Source organism: Chiloscyllium punctatum, chromosome 42 (genome assembly GCF_047496795.1).
Source record: "Chiloscyllium punctatum isolate Juve2018m chromosome 42, sChiPun1.3, whole genome shotgun sequence".
Classification (NCBI taxonomy): domain Eukaryota; kingdom Metazoa; phylum Chordata; class Chondrichthyes; order Orectolobiformes; family Hemiscylliidae; genus Chiloscyllium; species Chiloscyllium punctatum.
The window spans coordinates 16,024,604-16,044,681 of NC_092780.1; the positions used below are offsets into that span (position 1 = coordinate 16,024,604).

Genomic DNA, 20,078 nt, shown 5'->3' on the forward strand with positions numbered 1-20,078 from the left:
AGTAAGTTGAGAGAGTGGCCAGGGGGTATTTAATCAAATGGGATGGTCATGGGTGAGGACCTTGTTGCCTTCTGCCTTTGCTCTGTTGAAGTCTGGGGCAGGAACACCCATGGGTCGATTTTCTTACCCCAATATCAATTGAGGCCCATAAATGGGCAATCATTGCTCATATAAAGGCTACACTGGGCTGGTAGTCAGCAATACCAACGCAGGGGGTATTCACATGGGAACACCAAGACAGGTTTCTGGAGAGGAAGGGTTTTCCTTGTCAATCTGCCTCATTGACAGATCCAGCCTCACAAAGGGAATTGAAGTGGTCCACTGAGAGACATCGCCCGTCCTTTCTTTCCACTACTGTTATCCCCTTCCACCAGCCAGCGTCAGCCCTCACCCTCACCAGTGACTGGGACCTTTGTTGATCCCGGGCTCTGGGTGGGTCCATGCCCAAGAGCTGCCAATGCTGCCCCGAGTGGTGATGAGAATCAGCTTCCCTCTGATTGACCGAGCACCCTCAGGAGAAAGTGAGGACTGCAGATGCTGGAGATCAGAGCCGAGAGTGTAGGGCTGGAAAAGCTCAGCAGGTCAGGCAGGATCCGAGGAGCGGGAAAATCTACATTTCAGGCATAAGCCCTTTTCAGGAATCTGATAAAGGGGTTATGCCTGAAATGTTGATTCTCCTGCTCCTCGGATGCTGCCTGACTTGCTGTGCTTTTCTAGCACTACACTCTCGACCAAGAGCTCTCAGGGTCCTTGATCCCAGGGAAGGCCCAGTACTGGCCAAGTGCTATCTCTACAGGAGGCAACATGGGGCTCTCACTGCTCGGTAGCTCTCCAGTGGGCGAGTTAACCATTCCCTGGCTTAAATAACATCCATGGGGCCCCTAGAATGGAGCAATGGCACAGAGACAATTCCATCATGTAACAATGCAATTACACCTTAAGTTACACTCTAAGCAAGTACCAAATGTTTTTGGCTTGACAGCAATCCTTAACAATGGTGCCAAACCAGCTGGCAAGGCCTGAACTACCCTAAAGCACAATTTACTGTCCAATGAGGCATCATCCAGGAACCTGACTGGCTTGATTCAAGCTGCAACTACACAAAAATTGGCATAAATTCAAATTGCTTCACCTGAAGCCACATACAGTTAAAGTCTGAATCGTCGTCTAAAAGATTTTTGTGCAGCTACTTCACCCCATTGCCTTGTTTCATTGGTACATTGAAGCTTTCATTTCTAACCATCCCTTTACCTGAAATAAAACCAGAAAGTGCTGGAGAAACTCAGCAGCTCTGTAGTGTCTGTATTAGACAGAAACAGAGTTAACATTTCGAGTCCAGTTCAACTCTTCTTCAGAACTGAAAAGAGTTGGAAAATCATGTTTTTTATATGAGTGACAGAGGGGGAGGAGGAGCAAGTGGAACAGATAGTAAGTGTGGCCAGAGCAAAAGACAAAAGCAGTGATAATGCTGGTAAAGCTATGATAGAAATGTAAAATAGATGTAATTGTTAGCTGTGAAACAGAGAAAATAGGTCTGCTGTGCAGAGAGCAAAGCCAACAAGACACAAACAAGACACTGCCAGAGGAGAGCGGGGAATATAAGAAAAATGGAGCGCAGAGGTCCTACTGTGAAAATGTGGAACTCAATATTGACCTGAGAGGCTGTAAAGTGCCTTCATGTAAAACAAGGTGCTATTCCTGCAGCTTTGGTGGAACATGTAGCAGGCCAAGAATGGAATTGTTAAGGTAGGAGCAAAGGGGTTCATTGAAATAACAAACAACGGACTTTAGTAAAGCCTTGGACAAGCTTCTGCCATGATAGACTAATTAGTAAAATTAGATCACAAGGGATTCAGGGTGAGCTTGCCAATTGGATACAAAATTGATTTGATGGTAGGAGACAGAGGGTAGTGATGGAGGGTTGTTCTTCAGACTGGAGACCTGTGACTAATGGGGTCCAAAGGGGTCGGTACTGCCCCTACCTTTGTCATTTATATAAACGATTTGGAAGAGAATATAAGAGATATGACTAGTAGGCTTGCAGATGACACCAAAATTGGTGGTAGAGTGGAGAAGGTTATCTAAGCTTACAAAGAGATCTTGATCAATTGGGTCAATGGGATGAGGAATGGCAGATAGAGTTTAATTTGGATAAATGTGAGGTATTGCATTTTGTTAAAACAGTCAACGGCAGGACCTATACAGTTAATGGTAGGTCCCTGGATAGTGCTGTACATTGGAGAGACTTAGGGGTTCAGGTACATAATTCTTTTAAATTTGCACCACAGGTAGACAGGATGGTTAAGAAGGTGTTTAACATGCTTGCCTTTGTTGCTCAGACCTTTGAGTATAGGAGCTGAGACGTCATGTTGTGGTTGTGCAGGATGTTGGTGAGGCCTCTCTGGAGTACTGTGTGCAGTTCTGGTCACCCTGCTATAGGAAGGATATTATTTAATTAGAAAGGGATCAGAAAAGATTTACCAGGATGTTGCCAGGAATGGAGGGTTTGAGTTATAAAAATATGCTGGAGAGGCTTGGGCTTTTTTTTCCTGGATCATAGGAGATTGAGAGTGACCTTATAGCGATTCATAAAATCGTGAGGGGCATAGATAAGGTGAATAGCAGGGGTTTTTTTCTCTAGGGTGGGCAAGTTCAAAAGTAGGGGGCATAATTTTAAGGTGAGAGAAGAAAGTTTTAAAAAGACATGGGAGCAACGTTTTTACACAATGAGCAGTTCATGAGTGGAATGAACTTCCAGAGGCAATGGTGGATGCAAGTAGAGTTATAACATTTAAAAGATGTTTGGATAAGTACATGAATAGGAAAGATTTGGAGGGAAATGGGCCTAATGCAGACAAGTGGGACTAGTTTAGGAAACATGGTGGACTAGTTGGACCAAAGGGATGGTTTCCATGCTGTATGACCCTATGATTCCATAACTGGATGGCCAGGGTCATTCCAATGGATAACACAGAAGTGTCTCACAAAGGGGTTACTCAGGGCATATCTACCTGCCCCAGTATAGCACAGCCTGAGGTACAGAGCACAGAAACAGGCCATTTGCCCCAAGTTGTCTGTTTATGCTCCACTTAGATTAAAATGAGGCAAGACATAAGTAAATTCATCAGTGAAACTTCATTCCCTCCACCCTTATACGCTTGACTAGCCTGTCCCAAAATGGATCTATACCATTCACTTCAACCACTCTCTGTAGTGGTAGTGAGTGCCACGTTCTTGTCACTCCTCAGTATTCCCTATTGGATTGTGATGGTTTTGGTGGGGGGGGGGTCAAGCATTTCCTGGAGAACCCCTGCACCGTTGTATTCTGTGCTGCAGCATGTGATAAGATTGAAATCGTGGCTTACCGAAAATGAAAAGCATTTCCACAGCGATGTCACTGACGGTGGTGCTGCGTGAAGCAGTGGAGCTGTCATCACTTTCCGTGAAACAAACGTTGTACGGGACAGTCACAGCAACATAAAATGTAGCCAATAAGATGAGCCAGTCCCACCCAGCTTTGAACATGCTGTAGTGCATGAGGATGAAGCGGGATTTCTGGATGGACGCCACTTTATATTCCGGGAGAGAGGACTTATTCTCAAACATATTCTGGCAGAGGAGAAAGTTACAAACTGTTACAAACATGACAGCCCACTGGCAACCTGTTGCTTTAGAAACATGAGCTTTGGGATACTTTTAGTGACCTTTTTGTTTCAGTTACTGGCAGTACTCTCATACCATCATCCTCCTGCTCCATTTACCAGGGAGCAGTATGAGCTATCCACAGCATTTGAGTCTGTGAATGATAGACTGTGGGGGAGATGGTGGGGTTGTGAAACACTTGCACATAAATATCTCAGTCAACATGTTAAGAAAATATTTTTAGTGAAAAATGTTGGAAACTGAGAAAGTACATAGGAGGACAGGTAAGCTATGATATAGATAATACAGTAAGGTTCTCAGAACTGCTTCGGGGAAAAAAGACCTGTTGCTGATTCCTCATGTATATATCATCAAGAAAGACTGCTTCAAGAAATCTGGCTTGATGATGGATGAAGAAGCCAGGAGTTCATCTTAAATCGGAACTGGTACCTTGGCATGTTGAATAGGTTATTGAAGGGATTCAATCATTGAGATCCAGGCAAGCTGGCAATCAGGGTGGTGCTGTAGGACTGATGTGTAAAATCTATGCGTGTTTTCTGAAAATAGTCCACAACAGTAGACACCACAGATGAGCTCACGGATCAGGTGTTTGAACAAAGGTCCACAACTACAATGCTGCCTGATCTGTTCTGCCCACAGATGCTGACTCATTTGCCGAGTTGTTCCTTTTCCGGTATTTCATTGCTTGTTTTGTTTTAGATTTCTGGCATCTGCAATTATTCTGGTTTCTGCATTTTCCAGACTGAAATTCGACCTCAAGAGCTTTGCTGTTCAAATAAATGTGTTTTTCAGAGAAAATAAGGGTACACATAAATATTGCAGTGATGGAACCAGTGAAAGGGATGAAAGATTTTTATTTTTCAGACATTTCTAAAACGTGAATTGCCCTTGAGAGAGAACTTTCCCAGAAACATCAATCAGTTTGAGTGTCAGTTGATTGGAACATTCAGAAAGTACTTATTATTTGGCATTATTTGATGGATTTGGCACTGACACACTGCACTGAAGTATGTACAACCCCTCAAATCATATCTATTTTGAATTAAAATGCTTTTAAATCACAGCCTCAAAACCAGACTAGTAAAAAAGAGTTCACCACCTTTTTAATAAATACTTCTCCTATCCATTTCTCAGCAAACTTTTTCCAGCAAAAATCATGCAGATTCACACTAAGACGTGCTTCCATGCACCCTAGGAGCCCTCCAGTACTTTGCCTGAGTGGCCATTATTCATGTGCCATCACAGCTAAAGACTATTTAACTGCAGAGGGCATCACAGTTCAATTCAATATTGTTCAGGATTCCAGATTATTTGTCCCCTTTCACATGATTTTTCAAGCCAATGGCAGTTCTTCGCCTGATGCTCTTCCTGACTTCAGCTTATTGAACACAGAATGTTGATAAATCTGAGAATTTACATTACACTTTTAGGCCTCAATTGAGGTGAAACTGGAGGTGTGCAGATAGTAAGAAAATACCATTGCTGATGTGTGGGTTCCCTAATTCTATTCCATCTCTATGCCGTTATTCCATTGGCTGAATTGACAAAGTTACCTTGCAATGGTGGTAGCTAGCCAACTGACCATGTGAAAAGGCCTGTATTAGAGCTGGACGACAATTTTCCAATCGCTAACAGAGCAGCTGCCTTGAAATGGCCTACTGGCAATAGATTGTAGGAATGACCAGCACTATGCAATCTTACAGGCCCTCCCTTTCTGCCTGGAAACAGCCGCTGTCTGCCCTCTGTAGGGACTCCTCCTCCTCCTCAATCATGGCCCTACCCCAACCCTTCATAATTTTATCCACTTTATTTGAGTCATCCCTCATTCTCCTTTCACCAAAGAAACATAGAAAACAGGAGCAGGATTAGACTATTCAATCCTTCGAGCCCCTGCTCCACCATTCAATAAGATCATGGCTGGTCATCCAACACCCTGCTCCCACTTTCTCTCCACACTCTTCAGCGCTAACAATTATATCTAACTCCTTCTTGAAAACATTCAAAGATTCAGAGTCAACCATTCTCTGTGGCAGAGAATTCCATAGGCTCACCACTCTCTGGGTGAAGAAATGTCTCCTCATCTCAAGCCTAAATGGCCTACCACATATCTTTAGACTATGATCCCTGGTCATCAGAAACATCCTTTCTGTGTTGACTTTGTCCAGTTAGAATCGTATAGATTTCTAGAGAGACCACAAAGATAAAGCCTGCCCAACCATCTTCCCTCACAACTAAAATTCTGCAGTCCTGGGAGTAATCTTGTAGATGATTTCTACACTTCCTCTCATACAATCACATACTGCCTCTCATGCATTGAACAGAACAGCGTGTAACACTCATTATTCTTAAATCTTGGTAAAGAAAAGAAAATAGGATATTATCTCCATTTTCTCTAAGATAGAAAAATCATTGACTAACATTTGATGTCCGTAATTTTCTCAACATATTAAAATTAGGGACAGCATTCTAGTAATTCATAATTTTGAACAGAGAAAGGCATAATCTTAAAATAAATTAAACTGATTAAAATTGAATTTTCTCCTGAAAAGTTCCAAGATTAGAAGATTGGATAATTAAAGTACATTCAAATCCCTGAAATGTGTAGTTCAAATGTGCTGTAAACTGGCCGTCCAATTCTTAGCCCACTAATGCAATGGTTGCTTTTAACCACAGACTGCCTACTTCAATTTACTTCCACCTCATTGAAGTTGATAGAACATTATATTTCCCCGTACAACTTACTAATGCAATCTGTCCAAGTGTAACAGGAATGAACTCAGTGCAAAAGGAACACAGAATCTTTACAGCAGCATCAACAGAATGTTGATTGAGATTGAGGTTGAGGAGAAGAGTGAGCAGCTCCCTAATCAAAGGCAGTTTGTCCTGGACATTTCACTATTGCAGAACTTAAGTGAAACACAGAAGGGTAACATATAGGTGCAGCAGGTAATCAGGAAGGTTAATAGAATGTTAGCCCTTATCTCAAAAGATTTGGAGTATAAGATTACAGACTATATTGATATCCACGAAATGTGAAGCACCAGGGCCAGTTTTAGGATTAAAATTAACTTTCTGGGAAAAATTTCTGATGCATCTGAGACCAGTATTGAATTTTCTATAATCTATGTCTCAAGGTCGCACAAACAAAGTAATTATCAAAGCAAACCAGACATGAATATGGATGTCACAGTGTGACTAAAGTGTTTAAAACCATCAACAAATCTGAATGCAGCATTCATAATTGATGCGCAATTCAATAACCAATTTAACCTTTTAGATGTTAAGGAGTTGTTTGAAATCCGATTTTCGGTTAAGAGCAAACACACTATCAAGCATCATATTGGAACAAAAGTCTTCACCCTTCACCTGTAACCATCATTGATTAAATAACGAAATTGATGAATTTGCAGGAAAGTGGTGTACTCACGTTGTTCAACGTGACTTTATTTTTGTCACGTTTCTGAAGATGGCTGGTCAGATGATAGAGGACAGTTCTGCCCTGTTTACGTGCAACACTAAAATGGGACCCACTACTCTTTTTGTTCTTCCGCTTTCCTTCTGTTGAGAAGAATGGAGTCAGAGAAAAAAACAAATCCCAGACAATATAAATGCTAATGCAAGGGAAGATAAAAACAAAAACTAAAACCATCCTCTCCTGTGGGTCTTTTTAATTGCTCTTTCATGATGTTATCCAGAGTGGCTTGAGGAAATACCACAAAAATCCAAGATAGATATGATTGAATGCGACCATTGACTTTCTTAGCTCATCCTTTCAAAAAGACACCGCAGACCACCAATGTTAACACTGAACTCTTAATGATTTCAGTGCTTCACTGTGCTACCTAGTGGTCCATTGCAAATATTGATTACTTTGTTCAAAGAAGAAATTCATAGTGCCCGTTCTTAGGTAACCGTTCATTTGTCTGAACCATGAACCTTTCATTACTGTTGCTGTTTAGTTTGAAGTTAACCTTGTCTACACTCTTTCGTCCCTTACACATTTCTTGATTGCCCTTTCTGAAGTTTCTCTTGTCTTCCTCATATCATTACTTTGATGCTAATTGATTTTAAGCTTGCCATATGCTTGCTGGTAATGAATTTTCTATAATCTACGTCTCAAGGTAGTACAAACAGAGTAATTATCAAAGCAAACTAGACATGAATATGGATGTCACAGTGTGACTAAAGTGTTTAAAACCATCAACAAATCTGAATGCAGCATTCATAATTGATGCTCAATGCAAGAACACAAGTTAAACGTTTAAGTATTAAAGAATTGATTAAAATCATGATTTTTGAAGTCCCATATAAAACCAATAACATTATAGAGATGGACCATTGTACTTCAATCAAAGCTGTTTCTCTTTCACCGTAAGTGGGAAGTGTTACATTACTTTTAAGCAAGTTGATAGTATTGACTTCAGAAAAAAAAAAGCAAATTACTTTTCCCTTAGTCATGGATTTCAATTATGTGTTGAATAAAGACCTGGAATATATCTGCTAATATCAGTCTGTGTTGAGAACATAAAGTTGAGTTCACCTTTGCAAAAATCAAGGTTTCTTCCAATTTCAGGAGACAGGCTAAGAGATTGCAAAACTTGCAAGTAATGAATAAGAGTTATAGTTAATCATTTGGAAGAATAAAGATTGAAAGACTTGCACTTATATCAAGCTTTTCCTGACCACTAAATGACGTAAAGTGCTTCATAGCCAATGACGTATTTTTGCAATGTACCACTGTTGTAATGCAAGAAACAACACAGTCAATTCACACATAAAGAGTATCCTCTAATTACAATGTGATAATGTCCAGATTTTTTTTATTAAGGGGTGAATGTTGTCCTGAGGATACTAGGGAGAACTCCCCACCCCCTTTTCTTTGAAACAGTGTATGATATTGATTCTTGAGGTGAGGGATTTATTTTGTAAAGAATGGTTGAGCAGGTTAGGCCTATATTCATTAGAGCTTAGAAGAATGAGTGTTGACCTTTATTGAAGCAAATGATTCTGAAAGATACTGAGAGGATGTTTCCCATCACAAGGAAATCTAGAATTTAGAGTATTCTGAATAATTCTGGGCCCCATACCTCAGGAAAGATGTATTGGCCCTGGAGCGGGTCCAGAGGAGGTTCACGAGAATAATCCCAGAATGAAAGGCTTAACGTATGAGGAACAACTGAGGACTCTGGGACTATGTTCAATGGAGTTTAGAAAGCTGAAGGGGATCTGACTGAAGTTTGTAGACTACTGAGAAACCTGGACAGAGTGGACATTGGGAAGATGCTTCCATTGGCAGGAGAAACAAGGACCCAAGGGCACAGCCTTAGAGTAAAGGGAAGACCCTTTAGAACAGAGATAAGGAGAAACCTCTTTAGCCAGAGAGTGGTGAATCTGTGGAATTCATTGCCACAGAAGGGTGTGGAGGCCAGGTCATTGAGTATATTTAAAACAGAGATAGATAAGTTCTTGATTACCATGGGGATCAAAGGTTACAGGGAGACAGCGGGAAAATGGGGTTGAAAAACTTATCAGCCATGATTGAATGGCAGAGTAGATTTGATGGGTTTAGTGGCCTAATTTCAGCTCCTATGTCTTATGGTCTTATAGAAGTATACAGGCCTAAATTCAAAATATGAGGCCTCCCATTTGAGACAAAGATAAGGAGGAAACTTTTCTGTCAGAGAGTTGTTAGTGTATGCAATTCACTCCCCCAGACATCAGTGGAGGTTGAGTCATGGAATGCATTCAAATCCATTTTAGAAAGATTTTTGATTGACAAGGAGTCAAGTATTATAAGGCATAAGGTAGGAGAGTGGAGGTAAGGTTCCCATCAGATCAGCCACAATGTTATTGATTGGTGGAATGGGCTCAAGGAGGGACTGGCTAACTCTTGTTTCTATTTCCTATGTTCTTATGTTCATCTGAGATATGGCAAAAAAAATTACAAAGAATAAAATTCATCCTTGACTGCTCATACTGAACTCCATTCTCTTGCAGCTTAATCCACACTGAATTGTCGCAACGTAATAGAAAATACCATTGTGACTGCTGTGGTGAAATTATTCCTTACAACATTAACAAACCAAATTTCTTAAACTGATATTTTAATGGAGATGTTAACACTAGCATGTTATAATATTGGATACATTCTGAAAAATTCATTAAATGTTCAAACATTATTGTAAAATTCCACTCCCCCAAGAGTCAAATAAACGTTAAGGATGTCATTGAAAGAAAAAGAATATTCAATTGAATTCATGGTACTCTCTAGTATCCTTTGACTTTCACAGTCTATTCTTAATTCCAAGTATCTCGGTAGTTAGGGACATATCACATTGTAGCACTACTTGCTGATGTTGGGACCTATGAACTGCCACAGAATGGTGTTGAAAATGTTGCCTTAAAACCACCACACTGTGTATGCTGTTCCATAATCTGCAAGTCCCATCTTGGAAGTGATAGTTTCAAAGTGGTCCTGGAATTTTGTTTTAAATTAAAAATGATAATTGTAGCACAGTTAAAATAAAAAGTAGAGCAAAAACAAAGTTCTTTGACCAAGAAACTTCCAGAAAGTCAACTTTATAAATATTTTAATATTTGGAGCCTTGAAATAACAGAACAAAGCATTCAACTATTCTGAAACTAGCCATAATTTGGGAGGGGGGAGATGTTTAGGTGTAATTTAAAATGGAGTGACAACATTATCAAGACATGGATGTTATCACAACATAAATAATATCAAGTTCTAGTGAGTTTTGAGAAGATTTGTAGCTCAGATTGAGGTTCGGTATGTATGTTTGTTCGTTGAGCTGGCAAGTTCATTTTCAGACATTTCATCACCACACTAGGTAACATCATCAGTGAGCCTTGAGTTTTGCTTGTTGTCTGTATGGGGTATTGCAAGTTCATTAGCTGCTGTTTTATGGGGTTGGTGGGATTGTGGGCTACCATGACTTGGACCCCATTTACCACCCTCTGAAAAAAAGAACAGGAAATGACATCACCAACCCAAGGAAACTTAAATACATAAACTGAAAGTGGGTCACTAACTCCAGTGCTTCACTGGAGGCTCACTGGTGACATTACTTAGTATGGTAACAAAACATCTGAAAATGAACTTGCCAGTTCAGCGAGCAGAGTTACATACATTATGTCAAGTTCTGTTTCGATGTATAATCCAATGTGATATCCAGTACCATCTCTACTTATTATATTTATTGAAATAACTGCACAGAGGCTAGCATCCTGTCACCAAGTCACCCTTTATTTACTTGAGCACAGTACAACGGCTGTAGCCCACCAATTGGGAGTCAGTCCTCTGAACTGAAAAGATTCTCAACCCTCTGTTTTTCTTTCATGTTAATATTATTTCATTAAACAGTACAAGTTACAAACAAACAGTTAACAATGAACAGCAGTTTACAAGAAACAGCAATGTACAGGGAAAGGGATGGCAAAATCCCCTGTTTATATTGGTCAGCCAGGGCTTTCTGATTTGCTCAGGTTAACAACCCCAAGAAAAGACCTCATAGTCAAAGACATCCACCTGGTTCCAAACACTACATTTATCTTAAAGGGAGAAAAAAATTCAAATTTTACCAGCAAAAAAGTATCATTCCTAAGAGTATTGAATTGATTGCTGTAAGATTAATCAGAAACCAAAACCTTTGTATATTCTTGGAGTTTATTTTTCTTTGATTCCAGGGGGAGTGGAATTGTGCATTAACCTTTGTATAAAATCAAACAATGTGCAATCATATCAAGTTCCATTACTGCCTTTACCTTCTTTCCCATCTCCTGGGTGGTTAATGCCTCGGGTATCGGTGACATCCTTAAAGGAAACCAGGAACAGTACAACCTCCCCCTTCTCATTTTTAATGGGTACAATGTCAAGCAGACACCAAAATGCAGTGCCTGTGAACGAAGAGCAGAGAAAACGACAATGAAGATAGCAATATGCATTCAACAACCTTCCAGGGATATGTCAGAAATATCTATTTTCTTATGATAAAGGAACCTGTACAAAATATTGTCTTATGTATTCCATCCCAAATTTTATTTATCCCATAATTATAACATATTAAATGATTTAGTGTAAGTCATCCATAAATGTCACATCAATTCAGATCAATGACATCCTTTAAAGATTTTCCCTGGAGTGAAACAACTTCCTAATTAGTTCCATCGCTGTCCCGCTGACTTTAGATTAGATTAGATTACTTACAGTGTGGAAACAGGCCCTTCGGCCCAACAAGTCCACACCGCCCCGCCGAAGCGTAACCCACCCATACCCCTACATCTACATTTACCCCTTACCTAACACTACGGGCAATTTAGCATGGCCAATTCACCTGGCCTGCACATCTTTGGACTGTGGGAGGAAACCCACGCAGACACAGGGAGAACGTTCAAACTCCACACAGTCAGTCGCCTGAGGCGGGAATTGAACCCGGGTCTCCGGCGCTGTGAGGCAGCAGTGCTAACCACTGTGCCACCGTGCCGCCCAACTTCCTACAAGTTGCAATTGTAACCTACTCCTCTGTATTGGGGGAAAGGATATTCACTAGAAAATAGTGGTTTTCTTCCTTAAATACACAGATCAAGATTCAACTATTTCATCTGTTTGCTATTTTAAACAGAGATTTGCGAGGGGAAATTAATTGTGGCTTTTCCACCATGTTAACTTAGTAAGAAGGGAATTCAGGGTCTTAGGGAGACCCATGAATGGATATACTTTAAATCTTCTTGTGGAACCAGAATACATAGAAGTCCCCTGCTGTAGGCTTGGACTCCTTCCCCAATCGCAAAAACCCATACATCATCTTTCCTGGGGTCATGATTTGGAGGTGCCAGTGTTGTATTGGGGTGCCGGTGTTGTATTGGGGTGGACAAAGTTAAAAGTCACACAACAGCAGGTTGTAGTCCAACTGGTCTATTTGGAAGCTCTAGCTTTTGGAGAGCTGATCCTTCATCAGGTTGTTGTGGAGTATAAGACTCCACAACAATCTGATGAAGAAGCAGGGCTCCGAAAGCTAGAGCTTCCAAATAAATCTGTTGAACTATTCCCTGGTGTTGTGTGATTTTCAAGTCTTTCCTGGGGACATACGTGACTCTATCAATCATTCTTATAGTGCGCAGTAGTGGCCTCATGGTGGCCAGTGACTATTTTCAAAGGGCATAGAATGCAAAGAGCAAACATAAAAAGTAGGTTCTAAAATAAGGAAGATGGTTTGAATTAAACAAAAAAACCAAGATTGAACAAAAAAGAGATTATTTTGTCTGGTTACCATGTCGGTGAAGAAGGATTATCCATTAAAATGACCACAGCTGGAGTTAGGAAAGAGTTTGGATGAAATGCTTTTGGAACAGGGTTTTTGGAGCACAGGGGGTGATTGTCCTGAAGACCATTTTATTTAAGGAACAATAACAGAAATATAAAAGGGAAGAAAGCAGGGAAACAAGATTAGTATCGGTACATTAATAAAGAATCTGCACAGACATGGTGGACTTCCTCTTTGCTGTGGTACATAGCTAGCCTAGCTGCTTAATAGATAAAAGATTTGGTTTATTTGTTTAGTTTGGTTAAATAAATATCAAACTATTCAAATCGGAATGTTAAAAAATATGAAACAATTAGCCCCTCATAAACAAGTATAGCCATTCAGGAGGCACACAGTGTTGATAACTCTGATTGAAAACATACTCTGTGTCCCACCATCAATATTTCCATTACAATCCTTGTTGATTCTAGAATTGTAAAAATGTTAAATATTTAGCTTGTATTCTTGTTTGCTCATGTACAATGAGTTCAATGAATCAAAGTAACTTTGGCTTTTGAGATAAGACAGATTGACCAGTTTAGGAATTTAGAAGATTGAAAGGAGACCTAATTGAGGTAAATAAGATGCTAAAGAGGATTGACAACATAGATGCAGAAAGGATGTTTCCTCATTTGGGCAATCTATAATGAGAGGTCATAGTTTTAGGTTCACTATGACTGTGAACTATAGTAAATGCCAGATTCTCATTATATTATAGTAAATGCCAGATTCTCATTATATTACAAGGTAAGGATAGGTTTTGCAGTAAAGCCTGCTTACGTTGAATACATTGTTTCAGAAAAAAGTTCCTTGCAGAAATCCCTTTTGTCTCTATCCCATTGGAAGCTGCTTAATAAAATGAATAAAATGTTTGAATGAACTGCAGAAGTCTGGATGTACTCATCGAATTAAGTGTTGTTTTGCCTCACTGAAGTCCCTTTTGCCAATATCTGTACTGAGTTCTTTTTCCAAGCATTTTGACAAGGCGTGAAAATTACTTTGTACTTTAAGTGATACAGTGATGTTTCAGAGTGTTTTTCACCTCATTGTGTTTTGGAACGCAAGTCTCTTGGCAGTCAATGTAAAGATTGCTGCTGTTTACGTGTGAAAATGCCTTATAAGGTATTAATACGCAAGTTTTGTAATACTTACAATTTACTCATGTTTTAGCGCTATGCAAATCAATTGGCTAAAACTCTGGTACTATGAATAATGAAAACACCACCTCAAAAGAAACCCATTTTTTCTCCTTCTGACAAAATGGAAACAATTGCAATGCTCAAAAGTTTCCTAGATTCCAGAGTGAAATCTGTAAATAAGTTGATGCATCTCAACTTTTTTATTTTAAAGTTGAATGCATCTTTATTGTTAAGAAGCAGTGGAGTAGGTTAAAATGCAGAAATGTTTTAAAAAGAATTTTATTTGAAAATCAGTTTGTATTGTTAAGTTTTGACCAAAATTAATGTGATACATAAAATGGATAAAATAATCAAACTGTTGAATTAATAAAGATGCTGGAAATACTTAGCAGATCCGACAGAAGTTCTGGTGAAAAGTCATTGACATGAAACATTAACTTTGTTTCCTTTCCACAAATGGGGTGGTACGGTGGCTCAGTGGTTAGCACTGCAGCCTCACAGGTTCGATTCCAGCCTCGGGTAACTGACTGTGTGGAGTATGCACATTCTCCCTGTGTTTGTATGGGTTTCCTCCGGGTGCTCTGGTTTCCTCCCACAGTCCAAAAATGTGCAGGTCAGGTGAATTGGCCATGCTAAATTGCCCAAAGTGTTAGGTGCATTAGTCAGAGGGAAATGGGTCAGAGTGGGTTACTCTTCGGAGGGTCGGTGGGAACTGGCTGGGCCAAAGGGTCTGTTTCGATACTGTAGGGAATCTAATCAAATCAATTCTACTTGACCTCTTGAATATTTCAAATATTTGCTAAAATACTTCATATTTCCTGATTGGTTTATACAGTTGTATGAATAAAATCAGTTCGCAAAGTATAATTCATTTAACAGCTTCTTGTCTGTTGAAAATGTCAAGAGAAAAAGTGTCGCTCTGACATCTCTGAAGGATGCAAGAAGCACCATAACAACTTCTGGGACAGCACAAAAATTCTGGGGTTAAGGGTAATTTATTAGCTTGGTTAATGGATTGGCTAACCAACTGAAAGCAGAAAATCAGGGATAATTGCTCCTTTTCTGATTGGCTAGACATAATTAGTAGGGTTGAAAAGGGTGGCACTGGAAAAGCACAGCAGGTCAGGCAGCACCTGAGGAGCAGAAGGGTTGACATTTTGGACTGCAGCCCTTCATCAGCAATGCCTGAAACTGACTCTCCTGCTCCTTGGATGCTGCCTGACCTGCTGTGCTTTTCTAGTGCCACCCTTTCTGACTCTGATTCTCCAGCATCTGTGGTCCTCACTTTCTCATCATTAGTAGACTGCCTCAGGATTTGGGTCCTCAGGCCCCAACTAATGATAATCTATATTAATGACTTTGATGTCAGGATAGAAAGTACTATTACCAAGTTTGCAGATGACACTAGAAGAGGTGTGAAAGTAAATTGCAATAAAGAAATAAGCAATTTATAAATGGGTATGTATAGGTTAGGTGAATGAACCAAACATTGGCAGATGAAGTTTAATGTGGATAAATGTGAGGTTATTCATTTTGATCAGAGGAATAAAAAGGCAATTTATTATTGAAATGGAGAGAAACTTCAGAGTGCTTCAGTGCAGAGGGACCTGGGTGTTCTTGTTCATGAATTGCAGAAAGCTAGAATACAGGTAAAGCAGGTAATAAGGAAGACAAATGGAATTTTGGCACTTATTATGAAAGGAATGGAGTATGAAAGCAGGGGAGTGTTGCTTAACTGTACAAGGCATTAGTGAGACTAAACCTTGTGTTATGGACAATTTTGGTCCTTTTATGTGAGATGGGATGCAATTGTATTGGATCCAGTTCAGACAATCACTAGATTGACTCTAGAGATGAGGGGTTTGTCTTATGAAGAGATGAATGGCAGGAGATCTCAAAGTGACCACCCAAGTAGATAGGCTGGTAAAGATGGCATATGGCATGCTTGCCTTTATTTGTTGGGGAATTGAGTACAAGAAATCATGATGCAGCTTTATAAGACTTTGGTTAAGCCATACTTAGAGCATTGTGTTCACTTCTGGTCGCCACATTACAGGAAGGATTTGGAGAGGGCGTAGAAGAGGTATACCAGGTTGCTGCCTGGATTTTGGAGTATGAGCTAGAAGGAGAAACTAGAAAAACTCAGACTGTTTTCTCTTGAATAGCAGAAGCTGAGGGTACACTTGATCAAAGTCTATAAAATTATGAGATGCATAGATAAGGTTGACAGTCAGAATGTCTATTCCCACAGGTGGGGTGAAAGGTCTAATACTAGGGGGCATGCATTTAAGGTGAGAGGGGAAAGTTCAAAGGAGATGTGAGGGGCAAGTTTTTCACACAGATGGTAGGAGTTTGGAACATGCTCCTAGGGGTGGTGATTGAAGCAGATATAAGGGCATTTGAGGGACTTTTAGATAAACACATCAATATGCAAGAAATGGAGGGATATGGATCAATGCAGGCAGATGAGACTGCCTGCATGTTCAGCACAACATCACTGGCCAAAGGGCTGCACTGTTCTATGTTCTATCTGACTGAGGTATATAAGATGCTAAAGGAGATTAAAAATGTAGATGCAGAAAGGATGCTTCCTCACGTGAGGCAATCTATAACAAGATATCATTGTTTTAGGAAAGGTTTAAAACAAGAATGAGGAGAAATAACTTTTCACAACGAGTTATAAATATATGGAATTCGCTAGCCCAGAGTGTGGTGGATTAGGGCTGGAACATTGAGTAAATTTAAGGGGAAGATAGATTTTTAGTTAGTCATGGGCTGAAGGGCTGTGGAGAGCAGGCAGGAAAGAGTAGTTGAGATGGAGACGAGATCAGCAATGATCATATTAAATAGCAGAACAGGCTTGAGGGGCTGAATTTTCTCCTCTGTTCCTAGTTCTCATGCTGTAACAGGATTCAAAAGTTAAAGTTTGCAAATCAATGAGCAGTCAGTGATGGAATAGTTTTGGTCAATTCAACTTGAAAATAATACAAATCAATTCAAAAGGGGTTAGGATAACTAAACACGAGGAGGCCAACTGATCAGGAAAAGCTCAGCGACTGAACATAATAATATTCACTGCAAGAAATTCCTGGAGAAGGAGTGTGATTCAAATCATTTCACATCTTTGAGAAGGTGCCATATAAACATCCATTGAGAAAAGGGGGCAGATTATTGAGAAACTGAAAGCTCTACTTGATTGTTTATTAGACAAATCAGAAATGGAAGATAATCTACCATCAATTTATTATTAGCAATGGAGTGGCATGAAGGAAAATTGAGTCCATTGTAGGATAATAATGGGCGGCATGGTGGCTCAGTGGTTAGCATTGCTGTCTCTCAGCACCAGGGACCCGGGTTTGTTTCCAACTTTGGGTGACTGTCTGTATGGAGTTTGCACATTCTTCCCCGGTGTTCTGGTTTCCTCCCACAGTCCAAGATGTGCAGGTTAGGTGAATTGGTCATGCTAAATTGCCCATAGAGTTAGGTGCATTAGTTAGAGGCAAATATGGGGAATGGGTCTGTGTGGTTTACTCTTTGGAGGGTCGTGTAGACTAATTGGGCTGAAGGGCCTGTTTCCACACTGTAGATAATCTAATCTAATCATAATAAATGTAGAAACGGGACAATACGGGCTTGATGAGGGTCAATTCCACAACCACAGTTCTGAAGAAGAATCAAATCAGACTCGAAAATGTTAACTCTGTTTTCATCTCCACAGATGCTACCAGACCTGCTGAGTTCATTACATAATTTGGAATTCAGATCTCCAGTATCTGAGCAATTTTGATTTTATCTGTAATCCCAGCTAATGCTGTGGGCTGAAAAAACAACAAACTGGCTTTGCCAGATGTTGCTCAGTAATATCACTGAAACACAATACTGACACTGCTAAGCGCAGGCAGTGAGATTTAGAGAACCCCACAGGATATCACGAGCCTGTAACCTTTAAACACTTTGACCTTTTGAGATGTAAATCAGCAATAAAAATGTTGGAATCTCTACTGAAAAGCTCAAAACTGCTTCATATAAGATTTAAGATTTTGGAAATGTTATTTAGGGATGAGAGCAGTGGGACTATATAATATTCCAGAATGAAAGTGCTTGAACAAAGTATGAATAATTGATAGAACGGTGTTGATCCAACAGCTTTGGTGATTGAAATGAAGGGTTATTCACTTTATCAGGGAACTCTCCTCAATAGGCAGCAGTTATGATCTCAGGCAGATTTACAGTTGTCTGGTATATTTGAAATGTGAACTGAAAATGGCATTTTCTGGCAATATATGCATGATCGCCTAAAAATGGAGATGCCAATGAAATATTTTCTTCCCATTAACCTTGCTTGATAGCCCAGGTGTTAATAAACTGTGCATTATACAAAGAACAACAAAGAACAAAGAAAATTTACAGCCCAGGAACAAGCCCTTCGGCCCTCCAAGCCTGGGCCGATCCAAATGTACTGTCTAAAACTGTCGGTCAATTCCTAAGCATCTGTATCCCTCTGCTCCCCACCTACTCATGCATCTGTCCAAGTGCATCTTAAATGAATCTACCATGCCTGCCTCTACCACCTCTGCTGGCAACGCGTTCCAAACGCTCACCACCCTCTGTGTGAAGTACTTACCGCGTGTATGCTCCTTAAACTTCCCACCTCTCGCTTTGAAAGCATGACCTCTGGTTATTGAATCCTTCACCCTGGGAAAAAACTTGTCTCTATCCATCCTGTCTATACTCTTCATGATTTTGTAAACCTCAATCAGGTCCCCCCTCAATCTCCTTTTTTTTCTTGTGAAAATAAACCTAACCTACTCAACCTCTCTTCATAGCTAGCACCTTACATACCAGGTAACATCCTCGTAAGCCTTCTCTGAACCCTCTCCAAAGCATCCACGTCCTTTTCGTAATGTGGTGACCAGAAATGTTAGTACAGACACAAGCTTTGATATTTACTAAACTCCCTTGGAACATTGCCATTAAAAATTTACTTAACCAGATAAAATGTGGAATAAATTCATCTCAAGGTCTTTGTTTCAAAGGGAATGGTGCATAAAAGTAGGAAGGTTTTTCTGAAACTATACAAGCACTAGTCAGACCACAGATGAAATACTGTGAATAGTTTTAGGCCCCTTGGCATTGGAAGCTGAGTCCAGGTATAGATGCATTTTGTGGAGAGGCTGAATTGCTTTTATACTCATTGGAGTTTAGAAGAATGTGAGGCAACCTTAGATTAGATTAGATTAGATTACTTACAGTGTGGAAACAGGCCCTTCGGCCCAACAAGTCCACACCGCCCCGCCGAAGCGCAACCCACCCATACCCCTACATCTACCCCTTACCTAACACTACGGGCAATTTAGCATGGCCAATTCACCTGACCTGCACATCTTTGGAGTGTGGGAGGAAACCGGAGCACCCAGAGGAAACCCACACAGACACGGGGAGAATGTATAGAATGTATATAATTCTTAGGGGACTTATCAGGGTAAATGTGGAAAGATTGATTCCCCTTGTGGGGGAGTCTAGGACAAGAGGAAATAATCTCAGAATAACCATGTTGCAGTTGTATAAGACTCTGGTGCGGCCGCATCTGGAGTATTGTGTGCAGTTTTGGTTGCCATACTATAGGAAGGATGTGGAGGCACTGGAACGGGTGCAGAGGAGGTTTACCAGGATGTTGCCTGGTATGGTAGGAAGATCGTATGAGGAAAGGCTGAGGCACTTGGGGTTGTTTTCATTGGAGAAAAGAAGGTTTAGGGGTGACTTGATAGAGGTGTACAAGATGATTAGGGGTTTAGATAGGGTTGACCATGAGAACCTTTTTCCACGTATGGAGTCAGCTATTACGAGGGGGCATAGCTTTAAATTAAGGGGTTGTAGGTATAGGACAGACGTTAGGGGTAGATTCTTTACTCAGTGAGTCATGAGTTCATGGAATGCCCTGCCAGTAGCAGTGGTG

General features: G+C 40.3%; 1 protein-coding gene across 2 annotated transcripts in view; it reads right to left on the reverse strand.

The window, feature by feature from the left end:
* Positions 1 to 20,078, reverse strand: part of kcnh4b (potassium voltage-gated channel, subfamily H (eag-related), member 4b) — a 169,977-nt gene that overhangs the window by 86,275 nt on the left and 63,624 nt on the right. For both annotated transcript variants that reach the window (XM_072561492.1, XM_072561493.1), the window contains exons 3-5: positions 11,446 to 11,577; positions 7,091 to 7,221; positions 3,366 to 3,609 (exon numbers count right to left, since the gene is read on the reverse strand). In XM_072561492.1, coding sequence (XP_072417593.1) covers positions 3,366 to 3,609; positions 7,091 to 7,221; positions 11,446 to 11,577 — 507 coding nt within the window. The remainder of the gene's footprint in view (positions 1 to 3,365; positions 3,610 to 7,090; positions 7,222 to 11,445; positions 11,578 to 20,078) is intronic.